The sequence below is a fragment of the Amblyomma maculatum genome, chromosome 10 (genome assembly GCF_055883805.1).
Source record: "Amblyomma maculatum isolate TAMU_Amacu chromosome 10, ASM5588380v1, whole genome shotgun sequence".
Taxonomy (NCBI): Eukaryota; Metazoa; Arthropoda; class Arachnida; order Ixodida; family Ixodidae; genus Amblyomma; species Amblyomma maculatum.
The window spans coordinates 24,656,862-24,672,954 of record NC_139353.1 but is presented as its reverse complement, the minus strand read 5'-3'; the positions used below and the strand labels follow the sequence as shown (position 1 = coordinate 24,672,954).

At 44.8% G+C, this 16,093-nt stretch overlaps 2 protein-coding genes and 1 long non-coding RNA gene across 3 annotated transcripts; 1 reads left to right on the top strand and 2 right to left on the bottom strand.

The window, feature by feature from the left end:
• Window positions 1–3,951: 3,951 nt before the first annotated feature.
• On the bottom strand, window positions 3,952–7,335 carry LOC146175901 (uncharacterized). The gene is made up of 3 exons (XR_014701478.1): window positions 7,219–7,335; window positions 6,905–7,138; window positions 3,952–4,179 (listed from the first exon to the last, which is right to left on the bottom strand). It is a non-coding gene; the product is annotated as an uncharacterized LOC146175901 (long non-coding RNA).
• A 123-nt stretch (window positions 7,336–7,458) lies between these two features.
• LOC146175900 (ataxin-3-like) lies at window positions 7,459–15,114 on the top strand. The gene is made up of 5 exons (XM_084582264.1): window positions 7,459–7,852; window positions 9,019–9,183; window positions 10,207–10,343; window positions 12,296–12,450; window positions 14,422–15,114. The coding sequence occupies exons 1-5, from the start codon at window positions 7,829–7,831 to the stop codon at window positions 14,625–14,627; spliced, it is 687 nt and encodes a 228-aa protein (XP_084438390.1). The 5' UTR covers window positions 7,459–7,828; the 3' UTR covers window positions 14,628–15,114.
• A 48-nt stretch (window positions 15,115–15,162) lies between these two features.
• On the bottom strand, window positions 15,163–16,079 carry LOC146175899 (transcription initiation factor TFIID subunit 10-like). Its single transcript, XM_084582265.1, has one exon. It carries the CDS (start codon window positions 15,816–15,818, stop codon window positions 15,393–15,395), a length of 426 nt encoding a protein of 141 aa, XP_084438391.1. The 5' UTR covers window positions 15,819–16,079; the 3' UTR covers window positions 15,163–15,392.
• Window positions 16,080–16,093: the final 14 nt, after the last annotated feature.

Here is a 16,093-nt window from a genome sequence, read left to right as displayed (position 1 = left end):
CGTGCCTCCAAGTCATCTCTTAAGGGACCCTACAACGCTTGTCCTCCATGTTTCAGATGAATTCTTTGTCACGCAGATAACAAACAAACAATAATTACAGGAATTGGTGCACTAGAATAGGATTTACAGGTTGGAGTATTCCCGAACCCCCAGCTTTACAGCAAGTGGCACCGGAAATTTTTAGCCCCAGGTGCAAACGTTGCGATGGCATAGCGGACATGATCCATATGATATGGACGTGTCCTAGATTTGGAGAACCTGACAGAACAGATGAGTCCTGGGAGGCACTACTTCTCAAGCAGGACGAAAAAGGGCAATGAGAAGTCATCCGTCTTGCTCTGGCCGCTGCTCAGATCCAAGGGATTCAGGTCGACGGCTGAGGGGGAGGACATGGTTGGGACAGAGCTTTGCCTCGGATCCTCACCAACCTTTTGACGGGTGCAATAAATGTTATTTCTCTCTCTCTATTAAGGAATGACTTTTGAAAATACAAGCAAACGAAATATTGCCCTCTACTCAATTTTCCTGGTTCTTCTTTCCCATTTCACACGCTCAATGACGGCATGCTGCGGGACAAATCGAAACAGCCTACATGAGCACGTCATTACAATATCGTGAAAGATGGCTTCTCATGGTTTCCTGGTCATTGTAACACCTTTTTGCTAAAGTTGAGGACCTCTCTTCTGTGGCTAAGACCACTTGGGCATCTTGCAGAAATAGAATGAGGAACAAAGGGACCAGGAGCAGGCAGGAGAAGGAGACATTCCTTTGTCACCATGCACCCCCAACTATTGCGCTTTCCTCGTGAGCCCTGGCATCTCACAGAAATAGAATTAGGAACAAAGGGAGCAGGCAGGAGAAGGAGACATTCCTGTCGCCATGCACCCCCAACTATTGTGCTTTCCTGGTGAGGCCGCTCCTTGACCGCCCTTTCTCTCCATCCTCAGGTATGATAAAATAGCGAGAAGCTGGAAAAGTTCAATTCTTTCCAGCCTATTTTTGCCCGCATAGCCACATGTGACTGTCAATGTGTATGGGTCATGAAAGTCTAATGCAAAGTAGTAACCAGCGCCTCTGTGGTGCTTTCTGTGTCATTTGCTTTGCAGTGTCTTTGAATAAAGTTAACATGTTGGATACATTGACATAACATAAAATGCAATAACGTGACATAACATTTTTCCCAATGGACACAATTTGCAGCGTCATCATCAGACGCTCGCCAGTTGAAGTCATATCCTCTGCAAAGAACCACCACCACCGTGATTTTCGCTGTCGCAAAAAATATTAGATACCAAAATATGAGTGTTACGACCTGTAGTAATAGCATCACCATAACTCAATAATTGCAACAAACAAGCAAAACAATGCACACAAATTATGGGACTCCTTTAATCACTCTGTGCCGATGCGTATATAAATATGCTTTTTGAACAAGGAAGTCGGGCAATTGTACTTTTCCAACTTCAGTGATTCACAGCAGAGGCCATAATGACTCAACAGATGTCGTGAAATATGCCATGATAATGACAGGAACAGGGAGAGGGTTGGCAGAAAAGTTTCAAGCCTTTTTTTTTTATGCTTTCCTTACTGTACCAATTCAAATTGTTAAATTTAAGCAATAGCCCACCCTGCATGGTCCAGGCTGCTTTTGAACAATGCCATGTTGCAAAAGAACACCATTTCAGTTTGATTCATTTTTTTTCTCTCTCTCTCTTCTTGTGTGTGAGTGTCAAATATAGAAGGGGGTATTGAACTTGCCACAAAGCCTGTAGACGCAGACCGACCGTAGTAAAAGCATGATGCTGCTCAGCAATGGCAGTGTCTTCGCGATTGCCTTTGTAGATGCAAGCAACACCTTTGTGTAAAAACATTGTGCACATTCGTCTGGTTCTAGTTTTGACAGATATGGTTGCTCTATATAGCTTGGATAAGCGACAGGTGTCTAACTGGTTTTCGCCATTGTCGAGAATATTCTGTGCTTTTTAAGACTCTATGAAGGTACTGGGCATGTTCCGAATGATTTTTTGCCACAAGAAGTGTAGCCAATAAAGTTAACCCCTACAGTACTGGTGGTAAACCTTGGCACTGCACCACAAAGTAGCCCAAAGTTGTTTGCACACGCTATGAAGCTTTTTTTTCTTTGCACTTATCCAAAAGAGCATGCGTAGTCCTGCAAAAAGCGTACACCATTTGTCAAAAGTTTAGAGCCCTAGGGTTCTAGTTCTGAGCCATACTATGTGGCTTGTTTAATGCATTGCCAGGTTTCTAAACTTGCTGAAGGCAAGATTTTTGGTCCTACCCTCTCCAATGGTTAAGACTTCCACGACTGTTAAAGAAGTCATAATGTACGGCTTAAAAGCCAACCTTCTGGACCCTAAAATTTTGACGAAGGCTGTACATTCTAGGTTTTTTTTTAATTTTTTTTTACTTTCCTCATTGAATATATTGCTGTGCAGGCCCCAGATTTTGCCAACTTAGATTTTTTTTCTTCTTCGTAAACAATACTATATATTTTGCCTTTTTTCTTTTCAGATAAGAGTTCTAGTATCTATACTTGTACAGTATCAAGGCAGGTTTTTGAAATTTGAGTAAATAAGCTTTTCATGCACACCACCAGAAAAGTGCCCATTTTCCCACAGTATAAGGAGAGAGTAAAGAACACATTAGATGAATATGACTACATTAAAGAGCAGGTGCACCCAATCCTTGCTGCTAGTGTTTCAATCATTAGCTCAGAGTGCTGTGCATGACTTGTGAGAGATGGCAGCAAAATAGAATTCAAAACAAAGCTTGCAGGCAATCTTATTTTAATGTGAACAGCTTTTGGTTTTCACCTTGCCTCATGAGCTCTTGCAGGGAGCCAGTAACAGCATGCAGGCGGGCTTTAATTAGTCACCACCTATGGAGACTATGGATATAAGTAATGCAGAAAACAAATGGCCAATAGTTAGGTAAATGGTATAACATGTACATTGTAAATTCGCAGCTTTTTCAAAGCGTGTACTCCTGCTAGCACTAATTTCTCAATTTCAGGCAAAATGGAAATCGTTCACATAGCAAACAGAGTGCTTTTTAAAGCCAACTGCAGAACACTGCAAGAAAAAGAAGATAGTCCACAACACTGAGCATAGTAGCATGCCTTCCACCACTCTGTTGACATATTTTGCCATAAATAATAATAATAATAATAATAATTGGTTCACAGGAAGGGAAAGGCACAGTATCTCTCTCTCTCTCTCTCGGGTGTTTCTGTGGACACCTGAACCCCACCATAAGGAAAGGGAGGAAGGTGGGAGTGAAAGTGGAAAGAGAGAAAGAAGAGCCCTAGTGGAGGGTTACGGAGTAATTTCGAACACCCGGGGATCTTTAACATGCGCTGACATTGCACAACACATGGGCACCTCTTTGTTTCGCCTTCATCGAAATGCAGCAGCCGCGGTCGGGATCGAACCTGGGTACTCCGACACAGTAGTTGGGCGTCTTACCACTGCACCACCACGACGGGGCATTTTGCCATCAAAACTAACATTTTCCTGAATTTCCTGTGTTATGCCCACCTTCAAGCCACAGACTGATCCTAAGATTCCAGAGAGTTGATTTCATAAATCCTAGTAATTTATTGCTAGTGTCCAGTTTTTCTGACAGTTTAAGAAATTTTTATGAGTTTAAAAAATTATCCACAGGTGTTTTGCGCTGAAAAACTGACAAAGGGGCTTTCTTGAGGTATTGAGATAATATATTTAGGGCAAGAAATAGTATTTGTTTCGAAATGATAACTGGTGCCTGAAAGGGTAAATTGAAGGGCTCTAGGAGATGCCTTTGATTTGCAGTGAGCATATAATACAGGTGGGAGATGATGACAAATCACAACTTATTATAAGTTTGATCCATTTGTTTTTTTTTTTGCAAGTTCATTTGCACACCTTCAAGCATTAAAACAACACAAGAAAATGCACTTTCTACAGCATGCCAGGTTTATTCAAGTACACAAGTGTTCATGGCCATGGTGGCTTCTCATTCGGTCCATACTCCCGTCCATAAAGCTTGCTCTTGCCTCGATACCTAGTCAGGCTAAGGTCTGACTGACGCTCAATATACTTTCCAAAGGCATAAACCAAGCATATAAATGGAATTCCCTTGAAGTACGTCATTCTGCGCCATAGTGTCGCTGCATCCATGCTGTAAAGGAAAGTTAAGACTACTGTAAACCGTGTATACAAACCTGTTTAACCAGACAACCAATCCTACCACATTATTTGCAGCAGCATCCATGAAGATTTAACAACCACTGCTCAACACATTCACAGCTTCGAGAGTCACCAGAAGGTTACATCAGGTATGAAGGCTGTGTGGTCCTGAACGGCGAATAAGAGGTTGTGTGGTTTCCCGACCGCGCTCACTGTGCATCAAAGCTCTGCTATTACCGAGCCATGTGGATGTGCCTGTATGGCCTAGGATTAGTGTGTCTTGCTCATCAGCCAAGGGTCCCTGGCGTGTTCCGAGTCTAATCCTTAAGAAGTACCCAAGTTGGCAGCTCCTGCCATGTCATGCGGTCTCATGACATCACACAACCCGCCGACCAATTAGTACCCGGTCATATTACCTGCCAGAGTCATGCCAATGTTTTTTTGCTCACAATGCTAATGCTGAACTTTCTGCAGAACAAGACTTTTTAAACACACAGTGTTGTTAACAGATGAAAAATTCCAGGGGTGCATTTAAGTCTGCTCAAGTGCAGCAATGCAAAAGCATTTCTGCTAATGCTGCGGAGCATGTTCCTGAATGCTTGTTTCTTTATGCCTTTGCCTTTTTTAAAGTGCGTTCCCGCTCTAACCTCGGTTCTACTACATCCCCTCAACACCTGGTAGCACAATGAACCACAAGTGACGCCAGGTAGCTTTCATCGGGGTGTCGGCAGTGGCTATTGTGGCATCCAAATCTTGTTTCAACATACCCGGAAGCACCGATGTGAACCCATAATAAGGTAAGAATTTTGAATCAACTGAATTAAAGTAATTAATTAGTATTCTTATAGCTTAACGAGACAAGCATATGCATGCCAATTAGGCACCGAATGCCATGGCATCACCAGGAATGCTGCCCAAAGAACAGTTGCATCAAGACTTGAGGTCTATTAGTGATGCCTTAAGAGCAAATGGCGCACCAGAGGCAATAAAGTGGGAAGAGCCGGTGGCATAGGAATAATTCCTGCACATGCAGTTTCCTCACTCGCTGCTTCCATGACTCAACAATGTCTGGCATCATAGTTGCTATGGCAAGTGTGATGCCTACAAGGGACTCCAGCCCTCGACCTCATGCATGGCATTTGCTGTGATGCGAGCAAGGGACTCAAACCCAGCACCTTTACTGGAACTCAAACTTGTGACCATACATGAACCCACCTTTTTTGGAACTCAAGCCCACAACCTTGTGTGGAACTCAATCCAATGACCTTCTTTGGGACTTGAACACCCATGACCTTTTCTGGGACTCGTGCCCACAACGTTTACTGGAACTCTCACCTGTGACCACACTTGACCCCCCAACCTATTTCCGGGTCTCGAACTCACAACTCTTACTGGAACTCAAAACATAGACCACACCTTGGAATTCAAAACCTCCACCTCCGCTCTAAGAGTTTTCTCATTAATGATCGACGCACTGTGCCGACAGGCTTCATACACGCCACTCATGAGACAAGAAATGCTTTCGTTTAATAAGCAAAATAAATGTACCCTCATAAGCAGCTGCTTTAACGCAACAGCATTAAGAAACCTCATTTGCCACTAAATCCAGCACTGTAAGCAAAAAATCATGGACATGCCTCTGGCACGTGACATGGCCGGGCACTTCTAGGCCGGCAGGTTGCGTGACACCCAAGACTGCATAACTTGGCAGTGTTGGAAGGGGCTGCCAACTCAGGTTTCTATATTGATATGGGAGGGTGAGGTAAGAATCAAACCTTATGAATATGTACGAGATAACAGAGGCACCAAATGGCATCAAATAAGTGCTTGTATGCAAACGAGGATTTGCAAGCGGGGCTGCAGGCGGGGTCCTAAACACTGTCTCATGTGTCTCATCATACCCTCAAAGGTACAGCTCAGTTGTCCCAAAGTGTTTGGAAGCACTGACATCACGACATTTTCTTGTGTGTGGGTCTGTAATGCTACTTACACTGCCACTCACTTCCAAAATGTGATCACCAAGTCCTTTAAATCCAACTTTCTTGGCAATAAATGTGCATTTCTTGCTTGACTCCGATGAATATAGCGAGAAAGCCAAACAATCTAACCTGAGAAAAAAACTGGATGGAGTTGCTCCTATAAGTGCCCTTAAAATGATTATCCAGCGACATTTTTAAATCCCAAAAAGATGACTTCATACACAACACATTTTCACCTGCACGCAATAACAAAACAAGCTGGATATATGGTATTTGATGCACGAGGATGCCCTATGCCCCTTTTTAAATGTCCGAGCAAAACTGGTACAAGGGATAAAACCGTTCAATTCTGTGCTGACATCTTGCATTTGACTTCCTAAAAGCGCTATTCACCTGCATTCGCTCTCAAAAGTTGTCAACTGGAATGCATGCCGCACCAGCAAAACTTATTTTGTTCCACCAAACAACATCCACGAATAAACAAATTATAGCTTAGTTCCGAAAAGAGCAGAGGCGGGTTTTTTAAAGGGCAGCTTTGATGAGCCAGTATTTCAAGCTCCCCGGGAGAGGAGAAAGGAAAAGGGGGGGATAAGAAAAATCTGCATCTGTCAGCAAATTACGCATAATGCTGAAGACCTGCACATGGATTTAAAGCTCTCATATTTTATCATGCGATGTTCAAACACACGGGGCACTCTGACCTTCAGTGAGCCTATGCAGTCTGAACACAAAACTCACTTGAATCTTCACTGCTGAATTGCCGACCTCTCAGCCGCTGCCTTAATTTTCATGCGCTGAGTGCTCGTGTAGTCGGCGTAAATAGCCCAGCCAGCGAAGACCGGGAAAATGACGGTGAGTGCGTAACGCCGACAAACCGTGAACACAGGAGCCAACTTCGTCAGGACAGAGCCCTCGGCTGCCATGCACCAGGACGGCAAGCAGCCTTGGTGCTACTTATGGCGCACGTGTTCCCTGTATATTTAAAAGCAAACACACGCGCAGTGTTGGACAGGATATTTGCAGTAATAAAGAACACGAGGGAGAACACAGACCTCAAATATCTTCCTGGGTGACCTTTTCCGCAGTCTCCCTCGTTCTTGTTTTTGAGATTGCCTGTGGTCGGCTAGGTTCACTCGCACTTGGATTGCTTGGATTCTCGCTGAGCTTACATAAAGTTGAGCTTGCATAACTATTTATTTATTTTTGTTTTACTTTTTAAATATTAAATTTTTATAAAATATTTTATATTATTGCAGGACTCGGAAAGTTGCGTGTATCTCAGCTGCGCGGCGTGGCCGATTTCGTACGTGGTGCAAATTCGTTATGTAGTTGTAGGCACGGGAAGCGAGCCGTTATTAGCAGCTCGCGCGTTGTTGCATTATTGTCATTCGAAATTTTCTCTTATTTCAGCTATTCCACGTGCGTGATTCAACAAAACAAAATCACTGCGGTTCAGAGCTTGTGTGTGCGACGTCTACGACCCGCAGTTGACCACGTGAACCCCGCCTACTCATCGTCGTGTGCTCAAGGCAGGCTCCATTTTCGGCCGGTTAAAAATGATGATCGGACGTTGCGAAAATGAGGACTTGTGCTGTTTGGAGCAGAGGTAGCCCGATACATACAGCCGCCTACGCTTTTTAAAGGTGCGGCTTGGCATCCAAGATGGATAGTATTTTCCACGAGAAGGTAGGAGTGTCCTTGCGCGCTTTAACTTGTGCAGTGGTCGAGGTTTCGGAAAGCAGCCAGTGTTCTGTGTCGCCTGTGTTTTCTTCGATTTCCCGATTTGGGCATGAAGTGATCCTTGAATAGCGGTTCTGCATTAACCTTTGTGTGCTGCTACGTACACTGGACTCGGAAAAGCGAGTGTTTGGATGCATATGTAATGTTTTTTCTATCTGTGTCTGAATGAATGCAAGCGTTGCCGACGCAGCGAGCTAAACACTCGCGGATCCAGTTCGTTGTTGCAGGCTACCAAGTCTGTAAAAGCCCACTGTGCAGCAGTGCCTTGGTAGCTTATGTAACGAAAACATAGATTGAACAGGGATAAAGGAACCACTTAGGTTATTTTTGTTGTTGTTTCGCTTTTATGGCAGACATAAACCTCATCAGAGTACTTAAGCACCTGTTTCGCGGATGCACCGATGGCCTACTACCTTCCTTGCATTATTCCCCTATTGATTCTATAGACTGTAAATTGCACTCATGGTTTAACTCAGCAGATTTGAGCCCTCGGAACCGAATTTTAACGTGCGACTACCCGGGACATCTAACGGCAGTACGGCCGGTAAATTCATGGACCTAGCGTTGTGTTTCCGGATAGCGAAAGTGCGATAAGCGCACACATTCTTTTTTTTTTTTTTTTCTCAGAATATCCGCTGTGTGCCATTGAATTGAGCGCTTTCCTTTTTTTATATATTACGCCTGCGATAACTACGAATAGCCTTCATTGCTCCTAGCTTTGGTTACTGCAATATGTGCAGCTTCAGCTGTTTAGCCAGGAGCTATTCGTAGAAATGATTTCAAGTATGGTCACTCGCCCTTCTGGTAGTGGCAGTTTAAAAATATATATATGAGATGTTAGCAGTGCGTTGACAGAACTAGCAAGATTTAGGTGCATGCATTGAAGTGATTTCTCTTGAAACGTAGAGATGATCAAGTGATTGGCGCTTATTAAGAGTAGAAATTTGTTGCTCATTATGAATATAAAAAATTTGGATTGTAGCTAGCTCTCATCATTGCGACTCGTCAGGTATCAACGTTTAAATACTTAACATGTTGTATACTTGCAGATGTATTGAATAAAGAATATCACCTCTCATAACATTTTGCTATGCATTCCTTTGCAAATGCAGCAAGAAGGCTCGCTGTGTGCCCAGCACTGCCTCAATGGACTGCTTCAGGGTGAATATTTCACTGCTGTCGACCTGGCTGCACTTGCCCAGCAAATTGATGAGCAAGAACGCGAGACAATGGCCGAAGGAGGCCTTAACAGCGATGACTACCAGCGTTTTGTGCATGTGCGTGAGTTGCAGTTCACTTGGATTACAAGAGTTCGGAACACATTTTTAGATCCTTCGTTGGCACAGTAATCTTGGAAATGCTTGGATAGTAGTGCGGAAGTTTTCCTACTGCCACAGTTGGCTGCACAAACCTCTGCAAACTTTTTTTGCTATTTGCAGGATTGTCTCGGGCAGCTCAGCAACAGCTGTTGTTTTATTTTTGTCATTATTAGTATGTGTCACAGATCACAGCATGATCCAAAGAGCATGGTCAGATCTTTGTCAAAATGCAAAAGAATGCAGGATAAAATAACAAAGAAGTAAGATATGATCCAGTGCTATACAATTTATGGTACTTGGGAATTAAGGTGGTTTTAATCAATTAATTTTTGACAACATAAATGGATCATTGATAGCTGTTAGCTACTGTAAAAATGGTGTTGTGCATATCTTTTGAGCACGCCACATTTTGTGACCACAGGAGCTCAGAAAAACGCACAAAACAGCCGCCCTACTGCAAACAGCTGGATCGTGTGTTCCTGAATGCACTGTGCTACAACTTTTCTCATTTGGTTCAGTTATTTGTCCATTGAGTTGCAATACTAAATACACCTGGGCCCGTATTCAGAGTTTGCGTCATTATCGAAAGTATCACTATCTCCCCGTCCTCGAGTGTGTAAATGCCGGAACATGATGTTGCCACCTCTTTTGGTTCTGTAGTGGCAACACCCGGTTCCGGCATTTCCACCAATCAGACGACTTGAGGTCACATGAAATAGCAGCACTTCGATAACAACGCAAACTTGGAATACAGTTCCTGTACCCACCTGTACCTGTACCCATAATAGATAATTGGAATCATTCATCTGTGACAATTTACTCTTATTTTTTTTTTTTTTTTAAGGTGGACCGTGTTGCGTCAAATACTCATTGCAAGTTTCTGTATGTGTCTGCGTAGGTTGCACACTTAGTCCAAGCTTTTCGCAACCTTGTGGCTGGCTCTGACTTGCGATTGGTGTTTGTTGCGTCATGCGAGTGCAGCAGCCATCAGGGAACCTGGATGACAGCGGCTACTTCTCTGTGCAAGTCATTGCTAGTGCTCTCAAGGTGTGGGGCCTGGAACTGGTGCCTTTCAGCAGCACTGACCCTGTGGCCAAGGCAGCCCAGGCAGATCCCACGTAAGTACGCCTGTGTCTTTGCTGCTCTGCCCTTTGTGTGTCCTAATTTTTGGGTTTGGGTTTTATTCTTTGCAAGGATGCCTAAGACATTAATGTACATGGATCACCACGTCATATCTGCCTACGACTGCAGAATAATTTATAATCTGATTTCTTTTCTCGCCTGTTTTGGTTTCAACAAGTGAGCGATGGCTGTGACATCAGAGTCAAGTCTATAGGTCACATGAGAATGAAACAACAGTGATATAACCATTCTCGTTTCGTTTGAAATCACTACAATGATATAGCCAGCCTGCCTCAAGAACAGGAATCACTACAAGTGAAGAATCAGCGATTATATCTCTGTTTTATTTTAAGCCGGGCTTCAAGACTTGATTGTGACACCACAGCCATTTCTCGGCTGCTGAAACTGGGAAGAAAAGAAAATTCAATTATAAATTATTTAGCGGTTGTTGGCGAAAACTGCGTGCTGATCGATGTACAGGAATATCCTTTGCATCAATAACAAAAAAAAAAAGCACTTAGAGAACCCCAGGTCATTGAACTACGACTTGATACCACATGCCTTCTTGGCCATCATGTAGCGCACTGAGTGCTGAATTTTGTGTACTTTTGAAAACAGCTGTGCATTAATTAGTCGTGTAATTAATTAGTGTCTTCGATGTAAAGTATCCAGCCAAATCAAGAGTTATGAGAGGAGAGTGTTCCTTAAGCATGCTGCAGCATTCTTCTAGCCAAGAGGTCGCATAGAGGTTAGAGGTCCTGGATATACACATAAACACATATTTCAAGCAGGCTGTCAAAAATAATGCTGATGGGCTTTATAAGTGCACCTGAACATCAGACATTTTGCTGCAGAGTGTTTCCTTTAGCTTATTCCCTAATCATTCCCATACCAGTAAATGAGGCGTTGCCATTGTTTTGATCTTTAATACTTCCTTTCATCAAGGGAAAGTCTTTTCTAGAGATGTAAGTTTGGATATGCTTTTCCAGGTGTCCCATTACCATTATATTTTTTTCTTTAAGATTGTTTGCCCTACTGCACACATAGTACACACATGCTGAAACTTTGACAGAGTGCCTTGCACCCGAGAATTCAGGTGAATTTCTGAGAACTTCAGTGATAGAAATTTTGCAGGTCCAAGACGTTCAACTAACCCATCCTCGCAAGCTTCAAAGATCAGATATATTTTCATTTTGCTGATAAGGACTCATTCCTTATTACTTTTGAAGGCACATATTTGTGTCCTCATTTTGCTAAGGTCCCGCCGGGGTGGTGCAGTGGTTACGGCGCTCGACTACTGTTCCCAAGGACGCGGGATCGAATCCCGGCCTCGGCGGCAGCTTTTCGATGGAGGCGAAAAGCAAGGCGCCCGTGTGCTGTGCGATGTCAGTGCACGTTAAAGAACCCCAGGTGGTCGAAATTTCCGGAGTCCTCCACTATGGCGTCTCTCATAGCCTGAGTTGCTTTGGGACGTTAAACCCCACAAACCAAACCAAACCAATCATTTTGCTAAGGTCAATGTAAAAGTAATTATTATGCTTTGAAAGTTTACATTTGGATATGTTACGTGACTTCAGAGTCCATAATTTTTTTATGCTTACTAAACTTCTGTTGTACAGCTGATCTTGTCATATATGTTTCTCAGTTTCTTTAACCCGTTCCCTACCGATCTAATTTTTTCTAACCTGTGTATGCGACTTCACAGCTTGCTTATTACTATTTTTAGCACTCAGTTTTGGTTCACAAATTTTTTATATCTTTGTTTGATGAATCCTTTGCCTATGCATGCAAGAGCATTGAAGGTTTCCACATTGAATTAACAGAGCTGTCAGCATATTGGGTGGTGGCAATTGCCTTGTAGCCAGGCTACTTAGGGCTGCCGTAGCTCTTCATTGCCAGCCGCTCATCAAGCATTTATCTCATTCTTTTGTGTCTTGCTTGCTTGCAGCCAGCTGACGGCCTACATATGCAATTACAAGGAACACTGGTTCACCATCCGCAAGCTGGGTGGCCGCTGGTTTAACCTCAACTCGCTCCTCTCTGGACCGCAGCCCATCTCCAGGACTTACCTGGCTCTCTTCCTGGTGCAGCTTCAGCAGGAAGGTAGTGCTGCAGTCAGTGCAAAGCTTTCAGTAAGGTTTATGCACCAAGCTGCTGTGGTCACTGCAAAAGCAGTGGAGGGCAGATCCCATGGTTCTGTGTCAGCGTGACACTAAGGAGAAATGAGCAGAGACAAGGAAGAGGACTAGAAGTGAATGCAGGGTGTGGCATCACTCGAGCCTATGAAGGGCGGGAAATTACATCGCATCGAATCGGTTGCAGGATTACCTAATGCTGGTCCTGAGGAGAGAGAGATGATAGAAGTTAATGAAAATCTATTCAGCACCATGAACTACTGTCATAGATTGTCACTTTACAGAGGAAGTTTTGCATTCAAATGAAAATTTAAAATGCTTTCCTGCATAAGAGCATGCATAATACTCAGTAGCAGTGAAGCACTTTCACCTTTGCCCTCCCATGACGACTCAATGACAAGTCACTGTACAGGGTCGTCCACTTTAAGTGCGAACACGGCTCCGCGTGGCCGCGCTCCGCGAAGCGCCAGCGAATCCGGCGCGTTCGCGCATCGAAGCAAAGCCGCGCAGGCGCACAGGGGCCCGGGGGAGGAGCTTCGTGTCGTCTGCTACAGCGCTGGCGCGCACCTCGCTTGCATTGCTGGAAAGCAGACGACATGAAGCTCCTCCCCCGGGCCCCTGTGCGCCTGCGCGGCTTTGCTTCGATGCGCGAACGCGCCGGATCCGCTGGCGCTCCGCGGAGCGCGGCCACGCGGAGCCGTGTTCGCACTTAGAGTGGACGACCCTGTACATTAAGGAACCCACATGGACAAAACTATCGGGAGCCCTCCACTGTGGCTTCCCTCATAGAAATTGTCGCTTTGGGATGTCAATCAAATAAACCTCTCGTAAACCTCCACCTTCGCTGTGCTATAGTAAGTGGGCCAGAATAAGACAAGGACAGCTGTTTTGCCTCATCTCCTGAAGGGGTCATACCTCATGCCATCAGACTGCCATTGATGCAAATTGTGTTATTAAGTAATGTGCTCCCGTATACGGAGACATGCTATACTTTCTTTTGAATGCAACATATTTAAAATATGTTGATAAAAACGTATATTTGCATTTCATGGCAGTGTTTAATGCAGTTTTAACATTGAAGCTGGTCAGAACAATATGCAAGTAGCCTGCCATTGAACCAAAGCAGGCTTCAGCTTTGGTGCTGAGCAAGTGACTTCGTTCAGTTATGTTCATCATGGAAGAAGCTTACATTGGTTCTACCTTCTGCCAGTTAATTATGTGTGCCAAAGACATACTGATAGATTTGAACGAGTTCAGTTTATTGGAGAAAGATTGCCATAGAAAGAAAACTCCAGGCACTACCACAAACATTACTCATTTCCTCTAGGTTCTCTTTCTGTGTGGCTTTACTTATATCCGTTAAAACACTTGCACATTACAAGGGGCATAGCTGCTATCACCTACAAAGAAAGACAGGATGAACTCAGTGCCTTTGAAGCATGGAGGAAGAAGACCTCCATGTCTCACAACAGTTTTGAGGCCTAGGCATAAAAGGTTTGGTTTGTGGTGTTTAACATCCCAAAGCAACTCAGGCTATGAGACGCCGTCGTGGAGGACTCCGGAAATTTCCACCACCTGGGGTTCTTTAATGTGCACTGACATCACACAGCACACGGGCGCCTTGGTTTTTGCCTCCATCGAAAAGCAGCCGCCGAGGCCAGGGTTCGATCCCGCATCCTTGGGAACAGTAGTCGAGCACCATAGACAAAGTTTGCAATCGCATGACGTGTGGCACGCTGCGTTGGCCAAGGCCTGATCTCAGCCCACACATGGGGCCGACTTTGATGTGCCCATGGAAAGAGAAATGCCTTCAAGGTGCCTTTACCTTGAAGACGCTGGCTGTATGACATAATGGTGTTTTCAGTTTTTATATGCCTTGAAGGCAGATCACTAGTCCATTTCTGGGGACAGCGTTTTTGTTTCTGTCTGTCTGAAACAGGTTACTCCATCTTTGTTGTGGTGGGACCTCTACCCCAGTGCCAAGCCGATGAACTCCTAGAGGAAGATAGTGATCGTGACCTTCAGGAGGCATTGCAGCAGAGTCTGCTGGAAAGCCAGCAGCCAAAGTCGTCGACTGAGACAACATCTACACTGTCTGAGGAGGAGATGCTGGAGGCTGCCCTAAGACTCTCCATGGAGAGCTGACACAAGCACATGGAGACGGACTATGCAAGATTACGCCTGAGGCACGTTTGTTAAGGTGGTGGCACTATGTGCAACTGGAGGTCAAACCAAGAATCACTGTGCAAAGAACTGAATGATGCAGTGCTAGCCCACTGCCCTCTTACGTTGCATGGTTTCCTTGCATGTGTACTGCAATATTATAGTTTCAAGCCCAAATAAATCTATGCAGGAGCAGTTTTCATTGCAGGCACCCATGTATATTGAACTTCGAAATAGTAATGTTTCTGCAGACAGAAATTTAAAAATATTATCACCTACGCAGGTTTTTGTTAACTGTGTACAAATGCCTAACAATCATAGGTTTGTGTGAAGAAGCTTCACTAATACTGCGCCGAACATAGAGTTCCACTTGTTGCATAGTGCTGTAAAACTGTTGAATGCCTGATTCAGCAACACAGGTACAAAGCAAAAATGTTACTTGCAATAAAAACATCTGTCAATTACTGCATTTATTTGTTGCACAGTTAATTTCATCGGACATGTTTCAAGTCAAAGCTGTGCAGCATTTTTGTTTTTATTTACAGCACGGTTCTTGCAAATTACGCACCACAACTGAGCTTAAATGCGGCAACAACTTCACGTATGTACAACTGCAGCCTGCCAATGCATTCGTCTCCACTCTGCTTCAACAGCATTTTTCGACGCACACAGACCCACTGCTCGCAACAGGCAAGGCACCGCGACACAGCTGACGAGGCGCCCGTCAACAGGCCGGATTGCGCGACGTCAGACGAAGTAGTGCGGCTTCTTGACGTTGATGCCGTACTCCTGAAGCGCGGGAGTCAGGTCTTCCATGGTGAGTGTGTAGCGCTTATCCTTGGTCGCCTTCTTGCTCTGTCCGGCGCCGCGCATCTTGCAATGCTGCAAGGCGTCGTTGGTGATGTCCGAGAGAAACTTCTGCGCCGCCAGTGAAACTAGTCTGACGACACGCGGGTCGCTGGCCTCAAGTCCAGCGGTATTGAGGTAATGCGCCGTGACGGCGTCCGGCAGAGTTGGGCTGTAATCTTCCAGCTGCAGCAAAAGTTCCGATAACGACTGGCCCGAAGGCACCGACCTGGCTTCGGCAGTTCCAACCCCGCTAGCAGGACTTGAGGCGCCGCTTTCGTGCTTGATACTGACCGTCGCGTTAGCTTGCTGCGAGCCTTCCGCCATGGCGGCCTTCTGGTTGATCCCGCCCTACGAACTCTTCGAAATCCAAGAGACGCTGGGCTAAGCTGCGGTGGATAAGTCACCCACTCCTCAACACAGACTCACGATAACGCACGAGTGATCCGTTGGTTTTGCGCTAACACCACCGACGCCACGATGAAACGATCAACTACCCACTCGGTTGCTAAATCGTTGCCAGCGCTGGCACTCGACAACTGCCAAGCGATTGGTGCTGCTGACTGTGTGTGATTGGCTTGATGTGGCGTGTGGCTGATGTG

What these genes read in the sequence shown, in the direction of transcription:
- LOC146175900 (XM_084582264.1), top strand. Translation starts at nt 7,829, where the DNA reads ATGGATAGTATTTTCCACGAGAAG. An exon ending in ATAGTATTTTCCACGAGAAG is followed by an intron (nt 7,853 to 9,018) that starts GTAGGAGTGTCC and finishes TTGCAAATGCAG; the next exon opens with CAAGAAGGCTCGCTGTGTGC. An exon ending in GCAGCCCAGGCAGATCCCAC is followed by an intron (nt 10,344 to 12,295) that starts GTAAGTACGCCT and finishes GCTTGCTTGCAG; the next exon opens with CCAGCTGACGGCCTACATAT.
- LOC146175899 (XM_084582265.1), bottom strand. Translation starts at nt 15,818, where the DNA reads ATGGCGGAAGGCTCGCAGCAAGCTAACGCGACGGTCAGTATCAAGCAC.